Source organism: Lepisosteus platostomus, chromosome 8 (genome assembly GCF_059453375.1).
Source record: "Lepisosteus platostomus isolate fLepPlt1 chromosome 8, fLepPlt1.hap1, whole genome shotgun sequence".
Classification (NCBI taxonomy): domain Eukaryota; kingdom Metazoa; phylum Chordata; class Actinopteri; order Semionotiformes; family Lepisosteidae; genus Lepisosteus; species Lepisosteus platostomus.
In genome coordinates, this window is record NC_142618.1 from 38,789,226 (window position 1) to 38,804,146 (window position 14,921).

The following is a 14,921-nucleotide window of genomic DNA, read 5'->3' on the forward strand; positions in this document are numbered from 1 at the left end:
TGTTCTTACTACGTTCTTAGAAAAGGATAAAACGTTATAACTTTTTATGAAGTACAGAAGATAAGCTTAATAATGTTAGAAAAAGCATGTTTAAACCAGAACCCACTAAGTTACCAAGTTAAAGCCAAAAGTTAAAGAAGCATAAAATGTTTATGAATAATTCAATTATGTATGATGAAGGTGGAAGGTTGTGTACTTTTGTCAACGGAACAATCTTGCTTTTATAAAATATACCAGCTTTTTAATGTTTAATGATTAACATGCTGTAATACACAGTTTACAATTATTAAAAGTCTAAGGAATATACAACTTAAATTCTTAATTGGAAAAAGATTGTCCCTCAGCAGTGACCGGGATTCGAAACCGTGTGTTTTCTGGCGACAGCTCAAATAATGTACATGAGACGTTAAGCTTTATTAGCTCCACCTGGCGGATTTGCAAGGTGCTTCTGGATACTATTATCATATTTCAATTAACATGTGGTATGATGCAATATTTTGTGGTATTTTGCACCACACCTGCTCCTTTTTAACGCATCATACCTCACATTAATTTGGAATGGCTGGATCTGTATATTAGCACTGTGTTTAAAACAATCTGTTTAGTTCCCCAGAACACATTAACTACCAATAGCTAGGATATCCATTAACTTAAAAGAGGTGTCATGAACAAATACAAGTGTTATGGAAAGAAATTCTTCATCAGAGGAACAGGACTAGTCTTGTGCAGTTTTATTGAGCTCTATAAGGACAGCAACACACGCTGGTTCTGCCCTGCAGAACAGACACACTGCAAATGTTTCCCAATATTTATATAGAGTTAGAAAGAAGTTTGTTTCACAATCTGAGGGCTTGTCCTGTTCTTTGGTATGTAATTACTGCTTGTCCTGCTCTGTCCTGCTCTAGGTTCTGTTCTCTGATATGCAGCACGCATTGATCTGCATTATCCTATTTATGGTATGTTTGTGGGTGTTGGTCCTGTGTTTTGTTGTGTAACGTTAAGTTGCTGGAGCTGCTAAAGCAAGTCAGCTTTATTGAATCTTAGCATAACTTTTGTTGAAGGCTAAATTAACAGACCCAGCAACACTTTCCACAATGTGGTTAAGTGGTAATATTGCAAAGCTGGATACATGGGATATTTACATGTCCCACTTCACAGGTATAGTTTGAATATTAGGTTTAATAAACATCATAACCTTTGTTTAGATACAGGCTGTCAAATCAGCATATAATGTTTGTACTGCTTCAGTCTAGTAAAAAGTTAAAAAGAAGATTAAAAGTTAAAAGCTTTTATAAGAGGGGAATCCATCTTTTCGACTTTTTACCAGGGTATCTGCAGAGGTCTTTCAGGGATCTTTGTTGCCAAGATGCCAGTCTGAATAATGAGCATACGTACAGTGTGCAGTTTTGAAAGAGTCTGTAAAGCAGGGCATTTTTAACTTTACATACTAGGTTTATAGTTATTTATAGTTGTTGTTTTCCCACCAATTTGGTTATGCTTACATATTTTGGATCATCCCTATGCCCACATAGAAGAAAGAATGAGGAAATGGAGACTCTTCAGAGCTACCCACTCCTTACACTATTCATGTTTTTACACTCCTGTACTGGAGGCTAAGCATCAGTTGGAGGAAAGTAACATCCCTCGCTGGCTTAATAGCAAGACATCGGCTTCTAAAAAGATTCTTTGGGAAATGCTAAACCAATTGTGCTTACTAGTTGATCACAAACAGCTAAAGACATCTGGATCAAAGAGCTCAATGTGTGCTCATAGTGAGCACGTTCACAGGTTTGTAGCGGCAATGCTTATTACTAATTAAGTTTGCTGCTCCCCTGCAAGTCTCTCTCTCCCTTATCTCAGTGGTGCTGGACACAGAGAAGACATTCCATGTTGTTCAGATTTAAGGTGTTTTCTTGTCTGATAGAGTTTCCTGATAAGGAACAACTCCCAGGGCTGAGATTCTCCACCCACCCTAATGAATGGTCATCTCTGGCGCCTTTCTGTCTAGGAGATTCCAAGGGAGAGTCTCATCCCATGGTGTTTACAACCCTAAGGTCAGAGATCACTGTTATTCATCCTCCACCTTGATTAGCCAATCAGGAACTGGTAGAGCGGGGTAACCTCACGTGGGTCTCGAATGCCCGTGGAACTTTCAACCAATGAACGACCGTAGTTCCTCCAGATAAAAGAGGCAGCACATTACCCAGAATAAGCCCCTCCAGGATATTCTCAGACTCAGCTTGGACAATCACGTAACGGCCAGTGTGTCTGATTTCCAGGACTTTACTTTGTTCTAAAAGTCGAGACCGGGGGTGTCTGTGCATAACCAAAGGATCCGCCCGAAGTTAGCCCAGCAGCAAGCCTCGTGAACCGCCAGTAACCCGCCTGATCAACGAGTGAACTACAGTTGGAACTGTCAACAGATGAATCTTAGTATTCAGCACTAGTGCTACATCAGGAACGAACCGGTCTTCTTCCCGTCTAAAGAGTGTCACTTGCTCAGACCCGCAGTCACTTTTCATGTGCAAAAACTCTGCTAGTTTAGCCAGGACTAACTAGCCTTTTTTCAGAGAGTCACTGCCAGCTCGCTGCAGCAGGAATCTCTCACTCCTTCTCCCACACCTCCAGCCGCACCGGGACAGTCTGGCACCAAGCCAGATGATGCTGATTGGACGCAGCAACAGCCTGTCGCTGTTCCTTTGTGTCCATTGGAGATCTGAATCCATGTAGATTGGATGAGTATTCAACACAACACATTGCAGCTCGAGAATACCTCAATCCCAGTTGATGTCAATTTAATTCCTATGAGTGATGTACTTGCTTTTGAGTATCTAGAAGTTGTAATCAAAGCTCATTAACGAAACGGTATAAAAGAATGGTATACTGAATGTATGTGTCTCTTGGTATTTGTAACTCTTCGTGACTGAAAACATACACTTTGTATTCTGCTAACCCCCACTATAAGATCTGTTATGTTTATATGCACAGTTTATGTATTAATAAATGCATTCTTGTGTATTAGTATCCTTGTGTGTGCGTTGCTGAGTTGTTCCGCAAGGTCAGTTTTCATTTTGTGATTTACTGCTACAATTAATAATTGTCCCAGTACATGCACAAAACCCCTACAGGTTGAACCACTCAAGAACCCCATTATTTTCCAGGATATTCATTCTGACCACTTTCCTGTTTTAGGGCGAATAATGTTGTTTCAGAACTCCATGGAAGTCTATTAAAATGTGTGAACCAAGCTAATTCAATTCTTTATTAACATGTAAAATTTGTTGCAAACAACTAGGACATGAGATGTATGATCTCAGCTGCACACAATGAAGCTGCACTGCTAGATGTTACTGCAACTTCTGTTGAGTTATTTAGTTTATTTAGTTCTGAGTGATGACTATGTTTCCTTTAAAGCCAGTAACCAACCAATGAAAAACACCATTTTATTTGTCTGTTCCTAGATAACCTGTGGAGCGATTATGGGCCCCAGACCATGCTTGTTGAGAAGAAGAACCAGCCCTCTGTTCCTGCAGTGGATGTCTCTAGTAATGCTAATTTGCCTTATGTGTCAAATGATATTGCTACATTTTTCACTCTCCTGGTTGGGATCTACTTTCCTTCAGTGACAGGTAAGAATGTGTTTTACATGTCTCCTAGTGCCAGGGACATTAGAGTTTAGACAAGCTCTGGTCTATTCACATCATTTAAAAGCATTTCAAGCAAGTGCAACACTAAAGACTAATCTCCTTGTGTCTTTCAAAAGAGATTTAAAAAGACTTGTGACTCTCTGCTATCTGTTTGAGATGTGAATATACTGTACTTGGATATATTGTAAATGAAAAGGCTGAGAATGTTTTCTAGCTACCTTTACACTTCATGGTTTTCTATTCATATGTTTATGTGATCATAGTAATAATTTCATTTTTAATTAAAGACCATTGGTTACACCATAGCCAATTAGGTGGGTCATAGCAAAGAGATTGAATACTTATACAATCGGTTATTTTCTGTTTTATATTTATAATTAATATGGGAAGATCTGTAGAGTTTTTTTTTTCACTTTGACATTATGAAGTGTTTTATGTCGATCAGTAGGAGACTGACACTATGACACAATAAAATATGAAAAACATCCAAGAGGGTGAAAACTTTTGATGATCACTGTACTTTTGGAAGTGCTACTTTCACAGATAGGATTTGCCTTTTTGTTTTCTGCTTTTTATCATTACCTTCAGTAAATTTGGCTTTGTCCTCATCTAATGGTTCTCACTTCAGTATCCCTATACCTGGCTAACACTGTGCAATTAATTGATGGACTTTTTAAAAGAACTGAGCAGAAGTACAAAAGGAGAAGATCTTAACTTGAGGGCTAAGGACAGGATAGATCCTCCTCTATCAGTTTGCTTCATGTACAATAAAGTAGAATTGTATGTTCTTTTTTTAAAGTAAGTGTCACAATTGTAGTCCCTCCTCCTTAAGGGCGCTCCGGCTCTTCCTTGTTTGCCCTATTCCCCGCACTTGCCCCTTTTTCCAGTCTCCTTCCTGTTCATTTAAAAGCCAGACACAGTCACCAATCGAGGCTCTGCATCTGATTTCCACATGTGCGAGTGCGAGTCCGGGACCTGGTTGCGCCTGGCTCCGTTATGCTTTTAGCTTCCTGCTCCTGTTCCTGTTCCCCCCGCCGGTCCCAACCCGGCCACTGTTTTTAATCCCTGTTCGTTACAGTAAGATCTGTAAATAATACGGTAAATCAAACACAATAAAAGTCAAATGAAAACAAACAGTTACAAACAAAGAAAATGCTAAATATAGCACTGTTGCAATATAATTTCCGCTGTTATGTTTTAACAGCAAATCAGCCCTCTTTTTCGCATCACAAAAATTAAAGAATGTAACAAAAAAAACTTTTTCAGTTTCTGTTTTCAGCTAATGACAGTTCAGTAGGTTCTTTTAACGGTTCTAACCTTCTAACCGGTTCTTTGTTTGGTCAGTTGTTATCTCCGTTTCCCACTGTCAGCCCCTCGGCTGTCGGCTGTCGGGACTGGTATTAGGTTCACTCATTCAATCATTCTGTCGCTCTGGGACTCTCAACTATGCACACACCATAGTACTTAATGGTGTACTTAATACACATACCAATAAGAAGCATATCTAAAAAGGGAGAAGCTCCGCTGTCGCTGTTGGGACTGTAAGATTGGTCCCCTCAGATGATTATTAAGGCGGCCTGCCACACCATATTAACAGCAGCTCTTGGTTCAGTGAGCTTTCTATTTTGATTCATGGGATGATGCAGACACTAAGAGAAAAGGCAGAAAGAGCTCTGTAAAGTGCTTATTCCCTATTCATAAAGGGGGTGTTCTTTAGGTTTTGTGTTACACGTCTTAACAATTGTGGCTGTGGTTTTGACTGCTGAGCTAAACATATAGCTTAAGCGCTTTGAGAAGCCACCTTTAAAGGCGCTATATAAGATAAAGTTTATTATTATGATTAAAGAGTTCAAAAGGTAAAAAGGAAAGAACAAAAAAGCCTTAACTCTTCTTGTAAAGACAATGTCGTCTTTGGACAAAAATGTTCCAAATGCCGAAAAAGAGATGCTTTAGGTATTACATGTTTGTCCTTCAAGGTTTAAAAAAATTAAGAAACATACTGTAGTAGTTTCAAGAAAAGTGGAAAAGGCTTTCCGCTTCAGTCCTGCAATATTAATTTAAGCCCAAATGAATTAAAACCCTCCTGCATGGGGAAAGCCTCTTCTAAGAGAAGCCAATTGGAAGTATTTGGCAGTCGTGGGTGAAAGTTTTGTATTTTTTCAACCCCAAACCAAAATTATTTTGCAGATTAAATATCTTCGTGTTTCTTAATCTACTTTCTTTCTAATAGGAATAATGGCTGGATCAAACAGGTCAGGAGATCTGCGTGATGCTCAGAAGTCTATCCCGATTGGCACTATTATGGCTATAGCAACTACCTCCTTCATTTGTATCCTTCTATTTGTTAAATTGAATTGACAAAGAATATTTTATAAAGGGCTGTGTCACCCACAGTAGAATATAACAATTGACAAAAAAGATATTACCATTAATATCAATCAGAAATGCACCATTGTATATCAGTGAACTTGGTAATATAAAATGGTGGATCGCTGATGAGCAACTAAACATAAACATATTTCTGAATAAATTAAAATTTGTATCCTTAAAAAAGTTCATGAAAGTCAGACACTGATATTCTGTATATTATGATCTGGACAATTGTTTTGATACTGATATTAAGTGTGTGTCATACTGTGACATTGATAAAAATAATGTACGGTATTCCACCTGCAACACGAATGTGCTATTTACCTTAATAAAAACACAAACATTTCATGTGTGCTGTTGTTTGGTGCCTGCATTGAAGGTGTGGTCTTAAGAGACAAGTAAGAGCTGTTTTATGTTTTTGTCAGTGGATATTTGCTAGCTGATTTGTATTGCTTAGGAGAGTAGAAGGAAATAGCAGTATTCCATAAGAAGGCTGCATTGTTGTTGTTGATAAACTTGTAATCAATGTTGTTAATAAGCTTAAAGAGAAGGTTGCTTATTTCCCATTGTTGCCCCCAAGCTTTTCATATGTATTAAATATATAGTTATGTAGATCAGAAACACTGTGCTTGATGTAAAATATACTCAGAAATCAAGAGATAGATAAAAATGTTTTTCTTAATTATGATGTTAATACTTAAAGGTCTGCTTCATTATTTTGAAAATCAACTATATTTGCTGCTGCACATTTTATAAATGATATTTAGGCTCCCCAAACCTTCTTACCTAGACAGTGCCAGGATACAGCCTGAGTTCTGCAGGTGGTAGAATGTAAATTGTATTCCTCAGTAATGGCACCATCTGATGTTGCTGAAGTGTCTCAGCACTGCATTGTTTGTGTATACAAGAGGTCTGGTTTCCTCTGGTTGAGATGTCAGGTGGAGGCTCTTTAATTGTAGTGTTTTTATTTCTGCTGCAGGTTTGGAGACTCAGTAAGTGGGAATCTGGTGATTGGTACATTATCCTGGCCTTCTCCCTGGGTCATTGTTATTGGCTCTTTTTTTTCCACCTGTGGAGCTGGATTGCAGAGCCTCACGGGAGCCCCACGGCTTTTGCAGGCCATAGCAAGAGATGGAATTGTGCCTTTTCTACAGGTGCGAGACCTGTTTGTCTGGATTCGGCATCCTCTAGTCTTCTGTACATCTGCACACAGCAGACCAAAACTACTGCACCATGTAATTACTGTACTACTCAGGAAATGAGAGAGCTGAAATTCTTCATTGTCTCTTTGGCTTCATTGGTCAGAAAAATGTTTTTAGCTACAAAATACTGTATACTACTGTAATCTGCAGTCACAGTCCTCTAAATTACCTTAAAGTCATCAGATCATGTGTTATTTTACAGCACTCTTATATGAAATCAATATAGGGTAACGTGAGTTTCACCCCAGAACTTAACATTACATATAAATTATTCTTGAATATTCAGAATATTTCTATCTTCTTTCAGGTTTTTGGTCATGGAAAAGCAAATGGTGAGCCAACCTGGGCTTTACTGCTCACTGCAGGCATCTGTGAAATAGGAATTCTTATTGCATCCTTGGACAACGTGGCTCCGATTCTCTCAATGTAAGTATACAGGTAGTACCCATACTCCAGCTGTCTTATTGTGCAATACTATCTGTCAAGAATCAAGAATATCTCACAAATTACAAACATTACACAGCATATTACAGGTGTACACCATTTTACTCAACCATTTTCAGAGACCTGGATAGCTTTAGATGTAGGTCTGCTGCCTTTTAAAAGGGAAAAATTACCAAGTAATAAATGCAATATAATACATACTTGGGTAATGAGTAAACTGAGATTCTATATAGTTTTAAGGAAGTCCATGACTAACCTGACCAGTTTGGTGTTGTGTAAAGGCTCTGTAATGAAACATAACATACTGTTATAGCTCTTTCCAGCAGCTGCCTGGAAGTCTCAGCTTGTTCTGAACTAATTCATTTTTTTATATTCTGCTCAGGTTCTTCCTGATGTGCTACTTGTTTGTCAACCTGGCCTGTGCTGTACAGACTCTGTTGCGAACCCCCAACTGGAGGCCTCGTTTCAAATTCTACCACTGGTAACTCACGCTGTTCCACTCTGGTCCTTCCAAAACTTTACCTGTTTTTTAGAAGAACTGATCGGTAGAGTATCCAGATATGAGCACTCCAGTTGTGTTGTGTTTCTGTGTGCATCCTAATATGTAGTGTAGTGTTATGTGCGGAGAGGTGCAAAAATAGGTGGAGTGGTGGCTCTGTGGCTAAGAATCAGTGCCTGTGGCTAGAAGGTTGCTGGTTCAAATTCCACATCTGGCAGAGGAATCCTATTCCTGTGGGCCCCTGAGCAAGGAGAGCAAGCAACATGGTGTGTAGGGCTTTAATGAAGTGTTTGGTCCATTTTTGTACTTCTGGCATGTGATTAGACCCCAAACTTCAGTGGCTTATAACATAGTGTGTTGGATTACACTTTGAAATATCTGGTGCTATATTTTTGCAAATGTTGAGAGTTGATATTGTAGAAACACCTTCTGTAAAACCACCATAGTGTAGAAATCTTTTCATGCCCTCTCCTACAGCACCTTCACTGCCAGATCAAAACTCCCCGATGATCTGATCCACAGACCATTGTATGGCTAGGTGTTTGTTGTTCTTCAGTGTGAAGTTATTTAGTTCCAAATTTTCATTACTTCTTCTCAAAATACTTTGATTTATTTGCCTAGTAGACTATGCTACCTAAACGTTCGTTCATGTCAAATTGAGTCAAATGCTTTTCTGAAGTCAATCTTTCCTTTTTTTGTTGGTATACTATAAATATGATTGGATGTGGACTATGATACATTAGCATAATAATACAGTTTTGCACATTTTAAGGAAAAACATACAATACAAATCATGAGCTCTTATGGAAAAAAATATTTCAAAAACAACAGTAATCAACACACTCTTTCAGATGCAAGCCTTCCAGTTGTTTAGTCATCAAAGGGCTCTTTTCAGTTTGTAACTTGATGCATATTGCACATGGAGGATGCAGCCATTACCTGCCCTGTGTAAGGATTATGGTTGCTTTAGTAAACTGAGTCAGTTAGGAACTGATAAATCAATTATGAGATAATATTTAAAAGGAAAACTTTTAAAAGGAAAGTTTCTTTAAATCAATGAATAAATAAATTAATAGCTTTTTGTGATTCTGTGTTGTGCGCCAGTAACAGTCTATGTGTGTCTGCCTGTTACTGCAGGACCCTGTCTTTCATAGGGATGAGCCTGTGCCTCGCTCTGATGTTCATTTGCTCCTGGTATTACGCACTTATGGCCATGATGATTGCTGGCTGCATATACAAATATATTGAATATCGAGGGTAAGACAAATACAGCCATCTCACTGGGCAACTTTAGATGTGAAGGAACAGGTAAAGGTTCATTCCTTGCTGAAGGGTAAAGAAAAGAAACACAACGTTTTGACTGTGGAACCTTCTTCAGGTGTGTTTCTTTTCATTCCAATTTCATTCATTTCTTTCCCTTTCAATGTGAAATGAACCTTTTCTTGTTTTTTTGCAGCCTACGCATGCTATGTAGCTACCTTCTTGAGATTTAGATGAGTGTATTTTGAATGCTGCAGACCATATTCATTTATAGCAGGTTTTACCTAGTTATAGTTTCAAATTGATGTTATCAATAGACTGTGAGAATGTGAGTCAGTCTAAAAATTTAGAGAGAGCATACCTTCCTTTTTTCTATTATGGTGTACCTCTTACGTAAATAAATTATTGAATAAAAAAAGAATAACATGTCCTTTCAGTTCACATGCTCTGCTGGGAAACCTCACCTGTTCCCCTCACATTTTGCAACTCTGAGATCACAGCTTGAGCATTTTAACAGATCCTGTGCCAAAAAATCTAAAAACAAGAAAAACAAATCTAACAAGCACTTGAATTGACACCATGGTGTTACCTGTAGGTGACACAATTATAGCTTTGCTTCAGTATTTTGCCCAGTTTTGGGCAGTACGGTGTCGCAGTGGTCAGCATTGCTGCCTTTTCCAAAGACTGAGGCTTGGGTTCAGTTCTGGACCTGGTGTGCTTTCTGAGTGTATGTGCTCCCTGTGTTCATGTGGGTTTCCTCTGGATGCTCTGGTTTCCTCCCACTGTCCAAAATTATTTGACTGGTAGGTTAATTTGCTTTCTGGGAAACTGGTATGCATGTGTGCATATTTGTGTATCCTGCCTTGTGCCCGTTGGTTACTCGGATAGGTTCCGGGTCCCCAGCAACCCTGAACTGGATTAAGCATTTAGAAAATGGATGAATGGGTGAAACTGTGTACACATACCATATAAAGGCTACATTTATCTTTCAATTTTTGGTCATCTTTTAATCTTTGTTGGTCAAAAACCATTACAGTGTTTAATCATAAGGTCTGATGTGCTGCATTTGTGTCTATCCAGAGCTGAAAAGGAATGGGGAGATGGGATTAGAGGTTTGTCCCTCAATGCAGCACGCTATGCCCTCATCAAGCTGGAGGAGGCGCCACCTCACACCAAAAACTGGAGGTATGTCAGAGTGGAAAATTACCATCACACTGTACGCAAGTGTGCTGATGGTGCCATTGAGGAACCTCACATGTTCAGACTTGACCAATCTGTGGTGCCAAGGAATGTAGAAATCATAGGCAAGACTTATCATAATCTGTTGTTTACCATTCCAAACTAGTCAAGATTTGTTGATAATGGAATCAAATCTAGTTTATCTTTGAAAAAGATCTTTTACACATCCAATATTTGGTTCATTATTTTCCTACCTAGTTCCTGCTAACATAGTAAGTATTCACATGACTGGAATATTCTGTAGAGATTTGTAGGTTGTTGATGGGATGTTTCAGTGGCCATTTTTTTGCCCTAGACTTATTTAAAAACATAGACTTTTCCAGTTCAATAATAAAAATTGTATCTTCGATGATTCTGATAATACTTCCTTACGCCTGAAGAAGGATTAAAAGCATACATCTGAATTTGCAACCTTTAAAATAAAGTGTGATTTAAATATCCAACTATTCAAACTATTTCTATTTTTTAACCATGTGCATCCCAAAACACATTCCTGGTAAGTCAAAGGATCAGTCTTAGCCATCTTGAATGCTGAACAGCAAATTCTTTTTTTGTTCATTACATTTTTTGTTTCAAGATTATATTAAGCTTATGTATCATTTTCAAAGAGATAAACTGTTTTACAAATTCTGGACCCAGTCAGGCACTACATTATTTTGATATGTTTCATTGGCCTTAACAACCTTTGCTGTATTTAACTCTTACTGTAATGATTTGCAGTTCTAAACGTTAGTGATGTCCTTGAAACTTTGTTGGATGGGTGGACTCATAATGAAGCACAAATTACTTTGTATTTGTATTACCTATTCCTATTACAGCACATTATACAGGATAACAATTTCTCACTTGCTATGTTTCCCTTACACTATATTTGGCAGAATTCTGACAGAATTGGTTTATATGGAATTCTATTGCTCGGTATTGTCTGATTCTATGAAAGATATCGGGAATGCCTCAGGAGATGCACAGGTTGACACTCTCAGATTTCACACATGTTCAGCCGTACATTTGGGCTGAGCAATGTGAAAGGTACAAAAGAGAGAAAAATAATTCTTTGGACATGCTGTAAAAAGTATTAGAGGCATGGGTGCTCATTTTCATTTTAAGAAACTGAGAAAGTATGATGAAAGGTGTAAGTAATTTTTGTAATAAAATGGAATTTGTAACATTAGCACCTGTAAACAGTAAAGAGTTCAGATGTTGTTTCCGGAGTCTTTACCTTTGACTTTTCTGAGCTATGGTTTCTTTTTGTGTATCACTTGCAGACCCCAGCTTTTGGTGCTACTGAACTTGGACTTGGATCACAGTGTGAAACACCCACGTCTGCTCTCCTTTACCACCCAGCTGAAGGCAGGGAAGGGACTAACCATTGTTGCCTCTGTTCTCGAGGGATCATATCTAGCAAAGAAGCCTGAGGCAAAGAGAGCTGACCAGGTAACAGAGAATCAATGTTGTTGTACTCATTTGACTCTGTGTACGAACTATACCTCCAGAGGCAGTGATCAGCATTTGGATTTTAAATGATCATCACACTGCATATTGACTCTAAACCTTGTATCATTGTTTTGAACAGTACAGTGCACAAAAAAGCATTTTAAATGCCATGAGAGAAGCTCATATTACAGATTTTGTTTGAGATATAAGGTACTTTAATTTTAAAGTTTGTATTCAAATACTTTGTATTTTAAACAGAAGGCTGCCATCTACTAGACCTCTTTGGGAATCACCACACAATCTCAGCTGTTCACATATCATTATTGGTGATGGGCTTAAAGTCATAAATTAAAAATGTACTGTATATGCTTAGAAAATATAAAAGTTGTGAAAAATGTGATTTCACTAAATGAAAGGTAAGCACTAATTAAGGAACGAAATCCTGCCCTTATTGTGCAAACAGGCTTTGAACACCTTAATCAAATCACTGTAATAATGCATTTGTATTTCATTTGGTTGTAAGTCTGTCAGATCCATGTAATTAGCAAAAAGTAGAGAAGCTGCATTCTCAAGCTAGAGATGTAGACTCCCGGAAGTGTTTTACTAGACGTTAAAACGTTTCATGCAATTGTACACATGCTGTGTGGGTCACCTGGCTAAAAATCGTTGGTGCATAGCCAAACAAAATAATGAAAGCAAATGTACGGCACATAAGACTGCAGTTCAGCAATTGTACGTAATCGGCATTAAAATGCATTGTTTTCCATTGCTGCAGGTTCTCCTGTATTTCATTAAATGGGAGTTTTGTAAACCCAACCTGTAGCCCTTTGGGGTGCAGTCACTCTCCCAGTAACAGTGGCAGGACAGAGAGGGGCTTTTCAGCCATGGCACAAGGCCATCTCTGTGGACTCAGTGCATCAATGATGCAATGGGTTGACTACTCGTATGAAGATTTAATTGATGATTTTGACTCCCAAAAGCTAGGCAAAATGGTTTATAAAATGTTTTTTAATAACATTTCTCCATGTGCTCAGACTTACTGATCTCGCCTCACTTGTACACTTACAGTATTTCTTATTTATTACATAATTTTTTCTACAATTCCTTTCTACAAAGGTTTCAATGCAGTGATTTGTAAGTTATGGTTTGCTATAATTCTGAAGTTACAGAGATCCTGTTTATGACTGCCAGTGTTAAAATATGTTATCCTCTGTGCTACCAGATCTAGATCTTTTTCTTCCAGCTGAAAGCATGGAGTACCATAAGCATTTCTTGCATCTCCACAGCTTTAATAATGAAGGTGCTCTAGTTTTAATCTTTCATCTAATCAGTGCATTGTATACATGTCATTTATGTGGGTACCATCAATTAACAAACAGTAGGGATTGATAACACAGGATATGGAAAAGACTGACTGAAAAGGAGGGATAGGTTACAAAAGAGAAGAGGCAAGAAAACAGCACACCTGAGTCTGGCAATCAAGACATACTGTAGTAGTAGCCCTGAGGCACCACACAGTCTGCATACAGCCTCAACCCTGGGATTATACCAGTTACAGCCACCCCGCTATTGACAGAAAGTAAATGCGCAAACGATGAACCTCATGTGATGAAATTCATTTCAGTATAAGTTTTAGTCAAACAGGTAATTTCGTCTTGTCTTAATCCACTCAAACAAAAATGTAAAACAATTTAGTCTTTGTCATCATCATTGTGGATTATTTTCATGAGCATTTCATTATCATAAAATAAAATGAAAAACTTGTACCCAACATTTTTGTCATAATTTTCATTGATGGAATTAACACTTGATGCAAGTCACTGTTTTTACTGTGGGGCGAATGTTTTCGAAACACAGTGTACTGTATACAAACTCCACTGAATAGGCAGTGGCTGGCTGAGGAAGAAAAGGATCGATCAGCGAGATGCATGAATGATGAAAATGACGGCTTTGCTACGGAAATGCATGAGGGCTAGTGGAGAGGTGTAGGTGTGGGGAGACGAAGGGGGAGCCAAGGTTATGCTGACAGTCATAATGGAGAAGCAGGTGAAAGTCTGGAGGCACAGCGATACCACTGTACAGGTGTTGAGGGAGAGAACTGTAGGACTTGTGCAATCAGCATGCAAAGGAATAAAAGGGAATATTTAATGGCTAAATTGATTCAGGAAAGTAATAATAATTGCTTACACTTATATAGCGCTTTTCTGGACACTCCACTCAAAACGCTTTACAGGTAGTGGGGACTCCCCTACACCACCACTAATGTGCACCCCCACCTGGATGATCGGACAGCAGCCATAGTGCACCAGAACACTCACCACACATCACCTATCAGTGGGGAGGAGAGCTGAGTAATGAAGCCAATTCATAGATGGAGATTATTTGGAGGTCATGATTGGTAAGGGCCAATGGGAAATTTGGCCAGGACGCTGGGGTTACACCCCTACTCTTTTTGAGAGACACCCTGGGATTTTTAATGACCACAGAGAGTCAGGACCTCAGTTTTACATCTCATCCGAAGGATAGTGCCTGTTTACAGTACAGTGTCCCCGTCAGTACCTGGATAAAGATCTCCTGGGGAAAACTAAGGTTGCTGCTGGAAGAGGTATTAAAGGGGGCAGTAGGGGGCACTCACCCTGTGGTCTGTGTGGGTCCTAATGCCCCACTAAAGTGAAGGGGACACTATACTGTGAAAAGGCACTGTCTTTTGGATGAGATGTAAAACTGAGGTCCTGACTCTCTGTGGTCATTCAAAATCCCAGGGGGTTTCTCGAAAAGAGTAGTGGTGTTATCCTGGCATCCTGGCCAAATTTCACATTGTCTGTT

The 14,921-nt window shown here is 38.7% G+C and overlaps 1 protein-coding gene across 7 annotated transcripts in view; it reads left to right on the top strand.

The window, feature by feature from the left end:
• slc12a7b (solute carrier family 12 member 7b) overlaps positions 1–14,921 on the top strand; it is a 153,316-nt gene that overhangs the window by 118,536 nt on the left and 19,859 nt on the right. For all 7 annotated transcript variants that reach the window (XM_088643355.1, XM_088643359.1, XM_088643356.1 and 4 more), the window contains exons 9-17: positions 3,462–3,629; positions 5,878–5,976; positions 6,358–6,415; positions 6,997–7,171; positions 7,527–7,645; positions 8,046–8,144; positions 9,300–9,419; positions 10,503–10,607; positions 11,927–12,095. In XM_088643355.1, coding sequence (XP_088499481.1) covers positions 3,462–3,629; positions 5,878–5,976; positions 6,358–6,415; positions 6,997–7,171; positions 7,527–7,645; positions 8,046–8,144; positions 9,300–9,419; positions 10,503–10,607; positions 11,927–12,095 — 1,112 coding nt within the window. The remainder of the gene's footprint in view (positions 1–3,461; positions 3,630–5,877; positions 5,977–6,357; positions 6,416–6,996; positions 7,172–7,526; positions 7,646–8,045; positions 8,145–9,299; positions 9,420–10,502; positions 10,608–11,926; positions 12,096–14,921) is intronic.